Raw genomic sequence first — 18,539 nt, forward strand, 5'->3', positions numbered from 1 at the left:
TTTCCAAGTATAAAGTCTCTTTTGTTTTTACCCGGCGGGGGTCTGAAATACTGCTTGGTTGCCTCCTTTCCTTCGCTCTTTTTCTTTCCCGTCGGAGATGTGGCAAGGTGAAATGTATCTTTGGCAGAGGTGGTGAAGAGGAGGAGGACTGGTGGCTTACCGCAGTACAGTTAACAAACACATACTCACTGAGTCAGAACTGCTATGAGTCCTAATGGGACATTGAACAGGTGTCCATATAGAATGCAAAGAAGAAGGTAGGAGGAATGGAAAGGGAGACAGACAAGGCAGTGGATGATGTAAAGGGAAACAGAAAAAGACAGAGAAAAGGGAGTAGCCATGGAGGAAAAGGGAGAGGGGTGGATGGGTGATCAAAGGAGGGGAAGAAAGGGAAGAAACAATGGATTGATAAGAAGAAAAAACAGGGAGAAAATGAAGGAAGGGCAGGGGGAGACACTGATGGACAAGATGGAGGGAGAAGGAGGAAAGGTGAGGTAAGAGTAGGAGGTGCACGGAAGGAAGGGAGGGACTGACTTAAAATTTCTGGTCAGATTTATAGTCTGCCAATCTGAAACTTTTACTTGTTTGTTTGAAGCAGGGGCAACACATCCAAACATTGTTACTTCGTACATGATGGAACAGATGCACCTACGTCGTCTAGCTGAAGCTAATATGGCGAATATTACACTGTGGCTGCACTGATGGCATAAATAAGATGCTTCCTTATTGGGATTATTGTGTCTTCAGGTTTGTGAAGTTTTTCACTGAGCTTGTATAGTATGATTAAGTTGACATCTACAGACTGCATTAGACTCTGTAAGGGGTAAAGTTACTAAGCAACCATCAGCTGGCACAGGCAAATAAATGCCAAGGGGATGATCGAGACTCAGAAGTGGAAGCTCTGTTTGATACTAATTCACTTTTCACTCTATACCGATTGTTTAATAAAACAATTGACACTTTATGACACATTTCTGTATAAAAATGGCCAAGTGCACTTTGCATAAATAGAAGGCAGATGTGTTGATTTAGGTTTGCAGTGCAGATCTTCCTGGTGCATGTGCACTGCTTAGACACTGCTCACAGTCTAGTGGAGCCACACTTTCATTGATTATAATGAAATTGTAGCGCTGCAGCAACTACTCTGTACAGTCCACATGCATTATGTTTTCAGAGTAGCCATGGGATAAGCTGGTTAGGCTTTTAAAGTCAAGTTAAAGCACCTCCACAAGCCAGATTTGGGTGTGTATGCTTGGGCTCTTGCAAGTCTACTTGTGATTGGACAATACTGATCATTCATGACGATTGGGTTCTTTTGTAGTAAAACATTTTTAAAGTCTACAAAGCAACGGATCATTTCAGCATTTGTACTAGGGTTTTGTATTTTTTTTTGGCACAATTATTAAAATGTTCATTCTTATTGCACGATGTTTATCAACAAATGTACTTTTTTTCTGAGCACTTTAAGGACTTCCATGTTGGCTTTAGAGCTGAGACTGAAAGCCGATCGTTAGACATAAGTATTAAACATAGCATTTCCATGTATTGAGGAGGATCATGGGAAGTGACTCAATATTCCAATATAGTTACTGCATTGACCTTATTTTATATTGTTTGATCCGCTTCTGTTTCCCAGGTCAAGAATAAACTTCTCATGTTTAAAATGTATTTCATGGTCACATATCTGATTACAGACTTTCATAATTTGCCTACTTTAATCACATGCGTAGTGTGCACAGTGCTTTCCTGTAACTGCACTTTATTGCGTGTATATGTACGTGAGAGAGACTCCTTGCGGCGTTAAATTTGTAGGCACTTAAGTGCTTTTGTGTACATGTTGTAAAGTCTACCTGTATATACACTGTGGTGTCCCTCAGATCCTCAGGGATCTTTCAGCCTGGTTTGAAGGTTGGGAAAGGGGGTGTCTGTGTGCACGGTTTCCCCCAGCGGGGTGCTCTGTCTGTGGCTAGCCAACCAGGGTGTTGCCCCTTCCTCCCTCTGCTCTGCATGAGCGGCAAGGAAAACACCCAGCGCCCTGAAATATGAAAAGGTCTGAAAATATCTGCTAATATTTTTATAATTTGGCTGCAGGGACAGCCGAGGTCAGAGCCGTGCTTGCACTGCTCTTTCCATTTATATTGCACATGGTGGGAGTTTCACTGATGCTGTCATCCAGGAGAGAGTTACAGTGAGGGCATCGACAGGATAAGCAGTAAATTCAGCACCTGTGAAGTTAAATTAACAAATATAAGGGAGCTTAATGAATTCATGGCTTTAGTGTAGACCGACAAATCAACTGACTGCGGTAATAAAATTAACTTCACCTCCTTAGACGCAACATGTGAGATACTAGCAGCCACCATGGCAATATGGTATGTACAGTCAGATGATAAAAGCTACAATATTTTTAACCAAAGCTCCATCCTTAGTATCAATGATAAAGGTTTAATTAAGCTAAATTTGCAACCTCAGAGATGTCTGTCACTTGCAGTAATCTCATGCATGTACATGATTTCTCAAATAATGTACAATTGTTCCTCAAAATTAGAAGTTGTCCCACTGGACAATAAAAGAAAATCTAAAAGACCCCCTCTAGTAATAATCAAGTTGTTTGTTGTTGTTGTTGTTTTCCCTCATTAACACCTCAATATGACATGCTTAAGGATACATAGTGTGTGAAATAAGCAGACACTGCCATTGTTCAGCATTTTCACTGTGGAACAATAGTGTACCAATGACAGTCTCAAAAACATGGATTCAGAATTCCGTGTTTTCATACGTGACGAACCTAAGTGACCAATTCTGTCAACTCCTGGGGTGGGACTTGCCGTATCATTAATCTTGTTCAGAATTGGTTTCCAGATCAAAAATATGTCACTCTAATATTACAGCTTGCCATTGTGTAACGTTGAGTATTGTGTCAGAGCAGATTTGTAGGTTAGCTACTGGCCCTCTGCTGCCGTGAATGAAAAAGGGTGAGTTTGTAGATCTAGATGGTATGGAGTTAATTCTAAACCATTTTAACCTAGGAAGGGATTATTTTAATGGAAAATTTCTAAATATGTAACTTTGATACACATGGGTGAGTTTTTAAGGGTTAAATCAACAACTGGAGAGGATATTTAATGCTCATGATCATTTTAGAATTAGTAACATTAAAAATCTTTGCCATTAGAACAATCTTGCAGTGAACTAATGGATTGTCTGACAGCAGAAAACAGGGAGACAGTGATGTTGTTTCAGACCAATTGAAGCCGACGATTTTAGAGTTTTGAGTGAAGGCGAATGGTTGAGGGAATGTCTAAAGGGAATTTAATGATCATATAATTATGTTTAAAATGCTCCATTGTACACCGGTTTTATGTTTAACTTGATATAAGTGGTACAGTGGTTAAATGTGACAATAGCTAATAGTGTAAGTGAGAACAGTGCTCCTCTGTGGTAAATGTATAAACCATTCATTCACTAAGACAACTATGCAGCAGCTTTTTTCACTGTATACCATCTCGCTCAAGGGTCCTTTAAGAGAAAGACTAACAGACACATTAGCTATTTAAAAACTAAAACCTGCAAGATTCTGGTTACATAATTGAAAATTTCTGACCGCAACATATTATTTCTATATTACTGGGTTCAACAGGCAGCGAGAGAGCTCACATTTCATTCTCCCACTGTGTTCACAGTGTGAACATGTGTGTGTGTGGGAAATAGAGAGAGGCTCAACCAGAATGAAAATCAAGCCGTGTTCAAACACACACACACACACACACACACAGGTTATTTTATTTTAACAGAAACATGGTGGGCATATTTGATGGGTGTGTGGTGCAGAGGGGTTTCTGTAAAACCAGACACAGGCATGTTTGTCAGACTCTTCTGTGACTGTATGTAGAGGACTGCAGGAGTTTGAGGCGCTTCAGTTGTTTTGATTTTTATCAAAACCATTGGGGAGATGTTTTGGAACAAGTAGTCCTGCAGCAGATGGTATGGCATCCAGATTTCAGCATCTTCCTTTAGACATTGAGACAACCTAAATCCACAGAAATGGGGCACGTTTTCAAAGATGCTTAGAACAACCTACTCAACAAGTAACCTGAAAATCTATATGGAAGAGTGGAATAGTTGCTGCCTTATTGGCAATCAGTGATCACACTAAATGTTACAAATGTTCATTTGATTTAGTTTTTTTCTGCCTTTTGCACTTTATACAGTGGTAATTGATAAATCAAAACTATTAGTGACAATAGTTTTGAAACTATCCCTTTATTTTTAGTGGGTAAACGTTAGTACTATGTGTATATACGTGTATCCACGTATGTGTGTGTGTGTGTGTGTGTGTGTGTGTGTGTGTGTGTGTGTGTGTGTGTGTGCGTGCATGCGTGCGTGCATGCGTGCGTGCGTGCGTGCGTGTGTGTGTGTGTGTGTGTGTTGCCATGGTAGAGGAGTGTTAAAACACTCTCCGGGACTTATTGTTGTGTCTCAGAGCAGAACAACAGGCAGACCACAACACAGAAGCCAACTAAACACACATATACACACACTAGATTTAGCATCCTGCATTATAGGAACGACATACATTATGTGTATCTGCAAATTGTCATTGTGCATGTGTGTATAGGATGCCACATATTTTCATATAAGGTTTGTCTATACTGCAGTAAAGTTGAATTTACGTGTGTGTGTGTGTGCGTGTGTGTGTAACTCAGCCAGTGTTGTAAATGTCCTCTCTGATGTGGGCGGCTGTATTTAGGCAGAGTGCAGAGAGCGCCAAGGAAGTTGACGGAGGCGTGCATGTGTGTATTTGTGTACGGTGGTGTGTATCAGTGTGTGTTTGCGAGAGACAGCGAGGGAGAGATTTTATGTCACCACCAGACCTGGAAAACTTCATGTCTTTTTGTATCAGGCCAAAATGTTGGTTCGTCGGACTGGCCACTGTATATTTTTCTGTACATTATGTGTGTGTGTGTGTGTGTGTGTGTGTGTGTGTGTGTGTGTGTGTGTGTGTGTGTGTGTGTGTGTGTGTGTGTGTGTGTGTGTGTGTGTGTACTGGTTAGTAGCAGGGCGTAGCTGAGCAGAGAGAAAATATCTTGGCCGACCACGGGAATGAACCCACCCACAATACCACACCCAGAGAGAGAGAGAGCAAGCAGTGGTCTCAGTCAAGCTCTCTCACTCTCTGAATCTTTGTCTCTCATTTCTTTTCTTTCTTTTATTGGCATATTTAAAAACACAAATTGCCATCTTCCTCTCCTGTCTGTCTGTCTTCCTTAATTTACACAGTTTCTGCATGTACTTTGGGGGTTTTTTTGTCTTTTTTTTCTTTTTTCCACTTCCACTTCCCCCCTCCTCTTTTCTGAAGTTTGCCTGCTTTACACACCTTCACACCCCGCTGGGTACTTCTCTAAATGTCATTATTGGAAAATAAATATTTGCCCCACTTTTGATGCTGGAAAGTTGCGGGTGCATTGAGTTTCAGGCACTGTCAGGTCGTCTGACCAGCACTTTGGTTGACATAGAGTGAAGCATTAACTTAAAACATTTAACTTGCCTGTTGTCTTGGTATTGATCTCATTACAGAGCTGTAACTGTACTTAACTAAAGATTGAAAGAAAAACATGCAGATTCATGACTGAGTCTCTTCCGTACCTTTGCAGTTCAACGCCGTAATGAGTCTTCTTCCCTTTCCAGAAAGAGGATATCCAGTATTTGGAGCAAGTCAAGGGGTTACACCTGCTCTTTCATCTTGTGGGATGGATATTTAATGACCATGTAAAACTTATTTTCTTTATTATTTTTCATCTATGGCACTTTTCATATTTATAGTTTGCAACCTAGATTAAAACATCATTCTTCTTCTCAGAACTGCATTTTTACTGCTCCCTCAGAAAAAAAAACTGTTAAGCTGTCAAATTTAGTTTTTTAAAATTTGAAAACTAATCCATGCTATGCTTCATAATGATTTAAGGGGATTCAGACTTTGAAAATAGGTGCCCCACTGCATCCACATTGAGTAAAATGCTCTCCAAACTTTTCTACGTATGAGAAACCTTTAAACATTAAACATCACTGTTGGCAAAGATACTCCACATCATCACTGTGAGATGTAGGCTGCAGTAATAACCAGTGTGTGTGAGTGTGTACGTGCCTCGTGCCGATTTGCACATAAATATCTGGGCAGTTTGTGTGTATGTAGCACTCCATGGGAGGTGTAGCACAGGGCTCAATCTTAGCTGAGCTGTCAGTGGTCTGCAAACACACACATACACCCAGCAATGGACAGGCCTGTTGTGCTTCAACAGCACATTCCACACCAAGAATAGTATTAAATGCTGGCTATCCAGCCACTGTCAAGCTCTTTCTCAGGCTCTTTTTCTCCTGCACACATTCTGTGTATTTTTTTGCATCATTCGATAATGTTTTTTTTTTAAAAAGTCTTCATTTTTGTGATTCTTTTTGTTGAACCATTGTCGTCCCCCACCATCAGCCTTGTTCCTTACAACTATGTCTTTCACGTATGTAGAGAAAGTGTTAGTGGTCTCTCCAGTAGAAAATCAGTGCTATGTTGAGATTATAAAATAAAACCATGCTGCCCACAGCAAATGTGTCCCCATGATCTGACAGAATATGCAGAAATTAAAGTGGGAAGTATTTGTAAGTGAATACAGATACATACAGGTGCACTACATAATACAGATAAGCACTTAATATACTTTCATGAATTGTGATATATGACTTATACCATAATAGTAAGGGACACTATAAATCAACTTATCTTGTGTTTAGTTAGTGTGTCCCTGTGCAGATCAGTTAATGTAGTGAGTAATAACAATGTTTGAATTTGTTCTTTCAGATGTATTTGTTTTTTCAAAAAAAATGTACTGTTTCATCTTTTTCTGTCTTGTGTGTGTGTGTGTGTGTGTGTGTGTGTGTGTGTGTGTGTGTGTGTGTGTGTGTGTGTGTGTGTGTGTGTGTGTGTGTGTGTTCCTCTCTCCATCACACACACAGTCATTTCCCACGCTGTCGACCACAAAGCTTTGTTTTTAGACTTAACATAATAGTGTTGTGTCCTGTTCGACTACTTCGTCTGGACCGCACAAGCACACACACACACTTGCACACACAAAGGCACAAGTGATCTGAGTAAGCACACACTCTCAAAAGTGCACACTCTTAGACACACGCTGCACCACAGATCCAATCAGTCAGTCCTTGGCATATTCTCCTCCTGTTTCATACACACAGTGTGCAGAGTAGTTTCTGTAAATCAGCAGGTTTCAGCAGCAGTGTCCTACATGCTGACGGGGGTCTTGATGCGGGCGATCTGTGCGGCCTCCTCTATTTTGACTACGGCTGCCTGCAGATGAATGCAGCGCCGTGATCCGTCGCTAACACGTGAATCCAGGCAGAAAATACGGGCTTTGAACGAGGCGCAGATAGCGTCGATCTCCTTATCTTATCGACTGACTTTTGTTGCTGTGGTTTTTGTTTTTGTTCCATGAGGAACAAACAAGTGTTGCCCTCTAAACTCTGGTGGAAGATGAAGAGCTTCATTATGCTGTTGTTCTGAGGCAGGGTACACTGGTTTTAGCAAAGGAAATCATGTTTTCGTCAAGTAAGAAGAGCACAAATTATGCACCGTGTCGTATCCAAATTGATGAATTTAAAAAAAGCTTCAAAAATCTGTGCGTATACTCAGATCTACTCCAGTGAAAGTCTGCTGGTCATTCACAACTAAAATTCCTGCAGTGTTGACCCTTTTCTTGCAACGGCAGTTTTTAATGAAAGGCAACAAGCACAAGCTGCATAAACTGTGCATCAAAACAACACAACTGTGCAGAGAAGTAGTATTCAAACTCAGAAATATTCTCTCTGTGAGGCAATGTTAAGTTATTTGTTGTGTGTTTGGTGTTTGACAGGGGAAAAAAACACAACTGGATATGAATAATTTGTGAGGTGCACATGTTTTGTCTGACTTTGACAAATACACTGAAGTTCTTTTGAAATTCGAGTTGTTTTTCAAGGAGAAATATGTCCAAGATCAAAGCAGCACAAGAATTTTGAGAAATTCAGCCTTCATATTTCCAGAAAGTTCATTCCTTCTCTTTTTCCGGCCTCGCAGGCACACTGAGAGGTGCCCAGTACCGCTGAGCTGCTTCCCTGCAGCAGCTGGGTGTTCACTGAATGTTACTCATTCACTTTTCCCATCCGCCGTTTGCTATGGGATTTGAACTGGCAACCACAAACCTAAATATGAGTAATGCATATACACAAAAACTGATTCTGTGTCAGAAAATAATCATGCAGCTGAGGTGAAGTTACCACAATGGACTAATAAACCATCTTTGTTCAAATTAAAACATTCTAAAATGAATATGGAAACATGGAAACCCAAAGTAAGGTTGGAGGAGACGCACAGCCAAATACCTCAGCTACATAGGACCTACTAACAAACCACACATCGGCAGTCATGTCATTAGGGAAGCCAGCCTCTGCATGAGTGGGGTGATTTCTCAATTTTTTTCTTGCTGAGAAGCATGTTCCTTAAAATGAAACACCTCCTTAGTAATTTGGGAGAACAATATTATAATAGATTTATTCCCCAAAGGATAATTCACTGTACCCAATGATGTGCAGCGTAAGGAACTACAGTACCTACGCTTTCCTGTCAAACAGACCCCATCCAGACACGTCTCTAGCAGATTCACACGGGATGAAAATGGCTGCAGACTGCCGTAATCCTGGCGAAAACCGTTTCCAGGTAGCTCCTGTCCCATGCGAAAAGGGCTTAACGTCACTTCGATCCCGGCAGCTCAGAGTGATGCCGAGCACCGGCCTCTGCTCTGTTTAGTCTACAGACTTCCACTTTGTTAGTTTGTTGAAGTAGCAGACTGACAAGATGTGACCTGACCCCTTTAGATTTCCATACAGGAGGGAAGCTGCCATCTTGTTTTACAATGTCAATGTTTATGGACTCGTTGCTACCGCTCCCTCGAGGACACGGCTCTCACACAGTTTTCCTGCTAGGAGAGTAAAAATGAAAACCTAGGAGGGGACAGCGGTTTCCCAGGGAGAGTGGAAAATGGACTTGACATACAAGCACATGGAAATTTTTCACAGATCAGATCATTCAGCTTGTCTTATGCTGCATAGATTCAAGGTCCTGCATGAGAGTATCCTCTGTCATTCTCGTCAGACCTTGTATTCATTGTGACTTCCATTTCATCAACATTTTAGTCAGAGCTGCTTCTCTGTGAATGTGAGAACAGCTGAGAAACTCAACTTCTGACTACAAAAACACTGACATCAGTGAAATCAAAGTGCATTTTAAAGGATGTACGAGTAACAGTGAAGGTCATTCAGTTACCACACAGAATGTGACTGAAGGGCAGTTAGAGACAGCCAAAAGGAGGAATACTAAAACTTCTACAATCAGTGTTATGATGAAGAAAATACCACGGCAATGAGAAGTACTGCAATAACAATAGCAAAGAATAATGCAGCAAATTAGAAGATACATGTAAAGTCATCTTTAGGGAGCTGTCCATTCAGCACCACAAAACTACCACACAAAAACAACTGTGATATATTGGCTATTACTTGCTTATAGCAGGTACATCAGCATTGATACATATGATGACTGATAAGCAACAAATAAGTACTGCACAAAAATGGGAAAGATGTTCAAGTTCACGTGGAAGCAGTTTTGATGTTACATTGTCAACCAGAGCACAGATATGTTTAGTTTTTTTAACTGTAATATTTCCTATTTCATACACTCTACATCTGTGTTATATTTGTGTTAAAAAATGTCAGAAATTGCTTGTTACATGTTTAGCAAACACTGGAGTTTCGCTGTTTGGGAGAAACACAAAACTGTTCTTTTACTTTTTTTTTATTTCTTTGATCTGTAAACAAGATGTCCTGGACTGAAGTAGTTGCTCCTAATGAAAGCCACAATGAACTGCTGTTTTACAGCATCATAAGAAGGAGAGAGGTTAATGAATTGGCTTACACAAAGAAATAATTTCTCACTTACTTCCTGCCATGCATAGTTTTGGTTCATTCTCCCAAATGAGGAATCCAAGATTCTTGTCTCCACCCAAATAGACTGACGTTACTGAAAATTTGGAATTTAGTTTGTGGTGATTGTGTCGCACAAAAATGACAAACATCTCAAAACTCTGACAAACAAAACTGGAGCCATCTGCATGGCTAGATACCGACCGTTTAAGAATCTTCATTGAACACAGTAGATGATATGACACTTCAGACTTCAGGCTAAGGTCTTGCAAAGTTGTTGTTTTTTTATCATGAAAAACCCATAAAGTGGAAGGAAGCCCACATTGCTATAGGTCACAATTATGTTGTATTTGTGCTGTAAAAACAAGCTGAAGAGGTGAGGACCGCTGACCTTCGACACCCAGCAGATCAGGGTTTGACCCAAGGCTGAAATGCTGATTGTTTATCTGCCATCAGAGCAGAGTGTGTTGGCAGCCACAGTCAACTGATTTGCCATCAGTGTTAATCTAAACGGACAGTATCAGGTTAAATTTCGAACTCTGGCACCAAATTGAGGCGTTTGACCCAGGTGTCAAACCTGACCACTACCAGGATCAGTTTCAGGTTCAACCCCAGTTCCCACTGATGGTCAAACCGCTTGTGCTGATTTTTTTTTCCCCCTTTTTGCAGCCCTTTATTAATCACAATGATGCGTCTCAGCACTCAGACTGGTACAACCAGTCCTCTACTATTGATTTTTGAAAAGCTAATATTGATTTTTTTTTCCCTTCTTTTTGTGTGTGAAATAGTTTTGTCAGCTGCTTTTTCCGTGGATGGTGATGAACTTTTAACCTCAAATGTTGAAAATCTTTTTATTAAATCAGTTTTCCATAGATGACCTTTGTAGAATATAACCCGTAAACAACACATGATGCCTTCAGTCATCATATCCATTAGATTAGAGGAAAACCGCATGGCCAGGTTGACATCTACAAACCAATAAACGGCCAGAATCAGCCCACATAATTCAGTCTGCATTTAACTGCACTGATGATTCTTGTGAAGCAAAAATGAGTTCAAGAAAGTACAAAAATGTAGTCCAACAAAGAACTTTATGTACACTGTTAAACTTTAACTTTTTCAATTTACCAGCTCTATTAGACAGAAAGGGTGGAATGTTAAAGCTGGTGCTGCACAGTGAGTCCATCAACACAATGCACAAAATGCGTGCATATTAGATATAAGCACACGCACACATGCTCCTGGTATCTGTTAGCTCAGCTGCCATGGAGTGATGTGTGGACTGCTGGATTGTGTGTGTGGTAGTAACCAGACAGTTAGCATCCAGTGTGGATTAGACGGTTGCTACGGGATTAACCCACACACACTAATGACACAGTCAATAAGACACAACATAAAAACTCAGATTCACACATATTGTTGTGGTTTCACTCCACAGACATGTTGCATATATGCAGTTACAGTCACAGACAAACACTTTCTTTCTAGCATTTGTTTCTTTATTGCTCGCTGCTTAGACACAGACACACCCTCATCCTACTTTTCTTTCATGTCAGACTGTAAAAGTTCTGAGGAGAGAGAGGGAGGGGGACAATTTGCATGTCAAAGTGTCAATTTGAACAAACAACATGTGGTCAGTTATTTCTGTGTTTGAGCTCTCAAATTATTTGTTCTCACTTGCTTGTCTTTATGCGCAGATCATTTAGTGCGTGTTTGTGTATGAGTGAGTTTGTGCCCTTGTGCCGCACATGCTTGTACATATGTGCGTGTATATAACTTCTGCCTGTGTTTATGGTTGAAGTTTTGTGGTGATGGGGTTATTTGGAGTCAATTTGCCCCTGGTTGGGTGGGGAGACGAGTGGCTGAAGGCGGAAAAACACAAGTGATTTAATGAAGCTTCTCAGTTAGCACATATTAAACTGTGAAGCATAAAATACTGCAACGGCCGACTGAGAATTTATCCTGCATACAAATGATTTGTAATCATCCTCTATGATTGCTTTCACTTTCCATTTCATGTGAACAGGTTTAGCTAAAAAAAAAAAGAAATAATGCTGAATTCCTTGTTTGAGCGCTTGACAAAATTATATAATTGATATCCAACGAATGAAAATGCTGTTTTCAGTATTTAAACCTAGTTCTATCATTTATTTTTTCTTAATTTTCTCTTAAAATGCAATTGTTTAAAGCTACATGTCTAATTCTCACTATATTGTAATGATGCACAATGAGTTTCTCAGAATGTGTCCAAACTTCATTATGAAACTTACACAATCTTTCTTCAGCAGCTTCCATCATGAAAGACAGTTTACGGCACCCGCCTGCCACACACACTCTACCCGAGGCCCTCTCTCTTAAGCCCTAGACGATGAGCTGTCTGATTAGAGCTTCTCTCTGGAGTCTGTGAACACGCAGGCACTTTTCGGCAGCAGCCTGCAGTCTCCACCACGTACATGCAACGACAGATACATCCACACACGTAGACACATGCAGACACTTCCAGAGGCGCTTCTTTGTATTGCAGTCTCCACACACGCATACGAACCCAGTGAGATACCAGGCTGCAGTCTCCAGTCTGTAAACCCTCTCCGTTCACATGGAGATAAGAAGTGCGTCTCATTGTTGGCAGACAACAGTCCTGTTATCATCTTATCAGAGAGCCAATCCAATCTGCAGGAGGCGGGGCTGCAGAGTGTGTGTGAGTTTGGCAGGGGTAGGGGGTAACTTTAGTTAAGTGGGGGGTCCTTTGTCATGCAACAGGTGCTGTTGTCGCTCAATTTGTCTTCATATTAAAGACCCCTGGGAGCTGCAGTGTGTTTACATCAGTCTGTTAAAGAACAAAACACAGCTGATTGTGCAAACATCAGTTAATCCTCCTGATGAACCGACTTACAATCTGACATCTGAAGTCGTACTTTAAGACAGCCTGCGACTCATTATCATTTTGAACATTACCTAGCTGTCTTCGTCAGATTGTGACTCAGCCTGCCAAAAACTGTCCATGCTGAAATACCTAAACAGTCAGAAAAAGGCTAAATCATTTCTTCTTTATTCTCTTTCCAGCTGGCAAACAACAAAACTGTGCATCACACCTGCTAAAGAGTGGGACTCAAAGTCATTTAGTCCATCTGTCAGCCTCTTAAACCTACAGACAGTGCCCCAGTTGCTCTCTGTGATTACTCTGTGATGTTTTAAAACAGCCAAATTCCCAACGCAGTCGCATCATTTCCATATTTTTCTATGTATGTTGTTAGACAGCAGAACAATTATGAAGTAGTTATTTAATAGCAGCCTGTAAATAGCCAGAAGTAATTCTGAAGCTGCTGCAGTGGTCAGATCTTTATTTTACAGCCACAACGTCATCTGACAAAATCAACATCAATCCGGGGGTGAAGACAATGGCTACTCTGTGTATTCAGCTAAATTGCTATTTAAAATGCGAGATCACAGGGAAAATTTGGAAACATAAATTTATTCTTGACTTTCTTCATAACTTTACTGGCACAGCTTCAGACTGTGCCTGGACAAGCTTACGTCATCGTTTTTTAAAAGCCTGGTGTTTCTCATGCACACTAAAACACCAAACTGGCATTTTCAGATTTATCCACTTAACTTTTGTGGCCAGAAGGCATAAAATTACAGATGCGTTTTATAAATTTAGCCTGTTTAAAGTAGATGCACTGTACTTTGACTCCTAATTATCAAAAAATAATGCAATTGCTGCTGTTTCTGTCTCATATTTTGTTTCCGTTCTGCACCATTTCCTAGTCGTATAAGTGTAATGCAGTTTGAACTGAAATTACATTGTTTTCTTGTGCACCCAATTTGAATTTTTCAAATTCAAAAAGAAACTTTTCATTGTGGATAAAGCTAAGCAACCCGGACAAATACATTTACATAATAAGTAGAAAGATTACGTCACATGTAAAAAGTTGGAAATTAATGTTCTTTTTATCTCTCTTCTTAGAAAAGAAAGAGTCGTCCAGGGAGCCCTCAGAAGCGACTGTAAAAGAAGAAGGAGGTGGTGAGGAGCCCGTCAAGGAGGCGAAAAAGGAGAAGAAGGAGTCTTCCAAGGAGAAAAAGGAGTCAAAGAAGGACTCAAGCAAAGAGGCCAAAGAGCCCAAAGAGGAGGCAAAGAAGGAGTCCAAGAAGGAATCCTCTTCCTCCAAGGAGAAGAAGGAGAAAAAGGAGAAGGACAAAGAGAAGGAAGGGAAGGAGGCCAGCAAGGAGTCAGGGGACAAGAAAGTGTCGAGAAAGTCGTCTGTAAAAGTGAAAGAGAAGAAGAAGGAGCCAGAAGCTGCAGAGGGCTAACAGGAGCAGTGCAATAAGCTCATGTGATATGCATACAGACACATAGATAAACAAAACAAGATACATGTCCAAACATCACATACATATGCACATCCAGGGACTCAAACATATAAATACTCCTATATTTATATACAGTGTACATGTAAACATATACAAGGCTAGGTAATGCGACACCACTCAAGAGACATTCACATATGCCGTCCAAATATATATTTATATGTAAATACACTCAGTCAAGGTCACATAATCTCAGTAGCAAAGCAATTTCCTCCCAGACGCATATTTACATCTCCTAGTAATAGCTGATCCTCACACACGCATCGACACACACTGCTTCTGCTGAACCACAGCAGTGTTGGTGTGCGCTGAGCGACTGTGGTGAGGTCTGAGCCCACGGAGAGCGAGGATGAAGGCGATCTCCTCTTCCTCCTCCTCCTCTTCCTCCTCGGCCGTTCCGTAGACTCTCTCCTTCCTCCTTGTCTTCTCCGTCTTGCCTCAGCAGCAGTTGAAGCCACAGCCCTGCACCTCCCTGAATCCCAGTCAGGCCTCAAACCACCCCCCCGCCCACGCACACTTCTGGATGTGACGTCAGACACGCCCTCTCGCCCCCTCGCGTGGCACCAGGCCTCGCCGGAGCCTCCCCCGCCTGTCCGCTAAGAATAAAATCGCACGGCGCGTCCAGCCACCCCGCTGCTTCCGGGTAACTGGAGGCCACATCCTACAACCGCCGCCGCCACCGCCGTCGCTGCCGCCGCCACCACCCCTCTGACCTCCTCCAGAGAGACTTTTCTTTTTTTTTTTGTTAAATCCGGGACACTCAAGGACATGCGGTGGCTGATGGGCACATAGTTGCTGCTGCGGGGTCCAACCTGAGACTGCGGTGTGATGGAAACCAACAGGGTGTTTCTGGAAAAATCAGGGTGGCAATCAGGAGTCTGCTGCTTAACACTGGAGCCTCCTCTGCCTCATCTTCAAGAACTTTATTAAGTGGATGCTGGTTTAAGCGGCTCCATGTGGCACAATTTTCACAAGATGAGCATTAACCCTGCTAGAGAAAAAACAGAGTCTAAAACAAACTGCACACTGTACTAAAGGATGTTAAAAGATCAGATTACTCAAATTGGAGCAATGAAACATATTTTCTTACTTCATCTGCAGTGTCTGTAAAGTGGATGTGGATGTTGGATTACTGGTTTCTGAATGCTACAGACATGTTCAGGTGTAGGAAACATTGGAAAGGTGTGGGGAGACAGGGGTTTGTATCTGACAAGCACTTCTGAGTTGACTGGTTTCTTCACAAATTTAACAGCCTCGAGTCGTTCCAGAAATGGAGGAAGAGCTTCCAGTGTAAACGTATGACAGCAGCTTGTGTGGCTTATGTGGTTTAAAAGTTTAAAGAAAGACAGTTGCTACTGAGGTTTTTCAAATGCAATTTTCTTCTTCTCCTGTAAGGTGGAGACAGATATCTCAAAAACCTGGGCTTTTAAACCAAAATTGCCTGCATGTTTAGAGACAAAGATAGGGAAGTGAGAAAAATATCTAAAAATATACATGTATGCGAGTCAACCAATCTGTCCTAAAAACTGCAGAGGATCTTTGTAGAATTTTTAAATTACAGATTTAGATTTACAGAATTTACTGTTCAGTTTTAAAATGTGGATGGGTATAGTGGCTTCTTGTAATGATCAGATTTATAGTCTACTGTATGTGCAAAGAAATGGGATGGAATTTGTCCATTTAATGAACTAAACACACACAGAGAGAGAAGAAGCCATTATGGAGATGAAATAATTCCTGTTTGTTTAAACTTTAGGCAAATTCTAGTGAGAAATACATCAGAGATTGACAAATTTCCAACCAAATCTTGAAATATTGAATTTTATGACAGGCTTTGGACACACACACACACACACACACACACACACATAGACACATAATAAGTTTGATAGCTTTGAGCTGTATTCCTGCCAGAATTGAAGTTCCTAGACTTCAGCCATAGATGCTGTGCCAGCTTAACCAACAACAATCCCAGCTGCTCTACACAACGAATCCAGTTCAAGCATTAACTCTCTATGTCCATTTTCAGCCCTTCTGTCCACTGGGAAACCTATTTTTAGCTTGTATTGTGAAACAGATGCCTGTGTGCAGTGCTGGTCTTGGCTTTTCATGCCCGATTTGATCAAAAATCTGATCTAGTTTAGCTGTATTTCTTTCTATTTTTTAGTTTTTTAAAAATGTAAATATTTGGAGCAGTGATGAAAACTGATAAACTTGAACCAGCATCAGGTCATCTTTGCCAAGAGGGATAGTTAGAAAAACCTGTGATGTTCCAGAGGTTCCCATTGGACATAAGGTACTACGTGTTACTGTTTCAGGATACTTTGAATGTTTGTAATATAGAATAGGTTTTGTAACTGTTGTATTAGTGGTTCAGATTTATCAGACTCCTGTTCTGAGTCTGCTTTTATAGCCACTATCCATTCCAAAAGGAGACTTTCTGCACTTCAGAATAACTGGCAACTTTGTCATTAGTGTGGAGGCTGTAGAGGAGAATAAAATAAACCTTATTTATGAAATATTTAGTAATAAAAATAATTACTGTAAGTAATCAAAGCTGTTTGTTAGTGCTGTATTGTTGTTTGTTAAAAAAAACCAAACGTATTTTTCTTGAATGCTGGTCCACTTTCTGCTTGTGTGTGTTATTGTATTATTGTTACAGCTACAAGACAAATATCCAGCTGACTTTTACCAGAAGACGTCAGGTGACATTTTTCCTTCAGCGTTCTGCACCGTGTCATCTTCCTTCTGCACTGAAGCTGAGGCTGTAGGTACGTCTGAATTATGAGAAATGTCGCACAAGTTTTCTGACACAGACTTAGCTTTGGTATAAAACAATGAATTTAAAACTAAAGAAAGCATGAATTGCAATAGTACTGGCTGCTGAAACAAGCTGTAAACACTGCATCTGTTAAATGACTGTATGAAGGTGATAGAGCGAACATGTCAGCAAACAACTTTCTGTTTAAGTACCCAGCAGTCATTCCACATTGGTTTGTGTCCACCTGATGAATGGAATTACATTATTTACTGTTCTCTATTAACTTATTTTGGTCTCTACCTGCTTTGTTGTAAGGAATTGGATGACTATGTAGCTGCTAACTTCTCTTCTATGTTCACCAGTAAGCTGCTTACTTTCTTACTGTCTGCTGCATGGTGCTAGTCAAGTATTATGCGGTTTGGTTCTTGTTCACGGCCAGGTCCATTTGAGACCCACAGACCCAGATGTTCTAGAGTAAATTGGCACATTTCAACTGCAGTGTCAGTTCCATACTCAAATTCAGTAGGCTGTAGTTTTCACCAACTCTTCAGCAAGTTGTGTACACAGTTTGCTTTTCCATGTGGACGTCTATATTGATGCTAAATGTTTCTTTGGATGACCAGGCAATTCACTTCTTCTCCATTTTGCCTGTTTGTTTTTGAGGTTTTCGTGCAGGCCTGCTAATTTGTTCACTAACAAGAACCAAACTAGTTCTCTGTTGGTCAATAATCCATGGTGTTATACATTGTATCTAAAGACCTTTTGGTGGAAAACAGCTGCCTGCTGCTGCTGCTAATATAAGAAAAGAGAGCACTAGTGGTATCACCAAATAGTTAAGTTGTTGTCTGTTAAACCAAACCAATTAGCTTGAAGGCACTGATATGCTCTGTTGAGCTGAGGGCAAACCGTGGATCTGTAGGTTTGTCACATTAAACCTCCGTTTCATGTCATATCAAGTAGTTCAATCCATTGTTAATGCAAATATATTATTTAGTGCAGCTAGAAGTGCAACTTTTACACAGTAATTCCAGTAAAACCAGTTTCTTGAAAACTAACAGATTTATATTTCTTAACTGGTTGAAAACATTGTTTGCATTTGTGTTTGAAAGTGCTAACAGCTTTCCTCTCTTCTGGATACGCATTAGGACGTTTCTTGATGTATGGCAAACTCACTTACATAAAACAAATGAGCATCACAGGGCGATTTCAGGTCCAGTTAACTGGTAATAGGTTTGTTTGGGATGACCCGGACCTGCGCAGAATCCATCACCAGCAATCACAGCATGTTGGTTAGATTTCTGTCTGACTTGATCCCGACTTGGTCTGACGTCACAGCGACGTTGGCAACGATAACATCATGACACCAAGACGGCTGCGGTTTTTGGAGCCA

General features: G+C 40.8%; 2 protein-coding genes across 3 annotated transcripts in view; both read left to right on the forward strand.

Moving 5' to 3' along the window:
* Positions 1–14,448, forward strand: part of bbs9 (Bardet-Biedl syndrome 9) — a 179,320-nt gene extending 164,872 nt beyond the window's left edge. For both annotated transcript variants that reach the window (XM_035948795.2, XM_023271681.3), the window contains one exon: positions 13,988–14,448. In XM_035948795.2, the coding sequence (XP_035804688.1) occupies positions 13,988–14,331 (344 nt within the window). In that variant the 3' untranslated portion in view covers positions 14,332–14,448. The remainder of the gene's footprint in view (positions 1–13,987) is intronic.
* Positions 14,449–17,017: 2,569 nt separating this feature from the next.
* The window catches only part of bmper (BMP binding endothelial regulator), a 48,393-nt gene continuing 46,871 nt past the window's right edge, over positions 17,018–18,539 (forward strand). Inside the window, exon 1 of the mRNA XM_035948798.2 lies at positions 17,018–17,159. The gene's annotated coding sequence lies outside the window, so the exon portion shown is untranslated. The remainder of the gene's footprint in view (positions 17,160–18,539) is intronic.

The sequence above is a fragment of the Amphiprion ocellaris genome, chromosome 9 (genome assembly GCF_022539595.1).
Source record: "Amphiprion ocellaris isolate individual 3 ecotype Okinawa chromosome 9, ASM2253959v1, whole genome shotgun sequence".
Classification (NCBI taxonomy): domain Eukaryota; kingdom Metazoa; phylum Chordata; class Actinopteri; family Pomacentridae; genus Amphiprion; species Amphiprion ocellaris.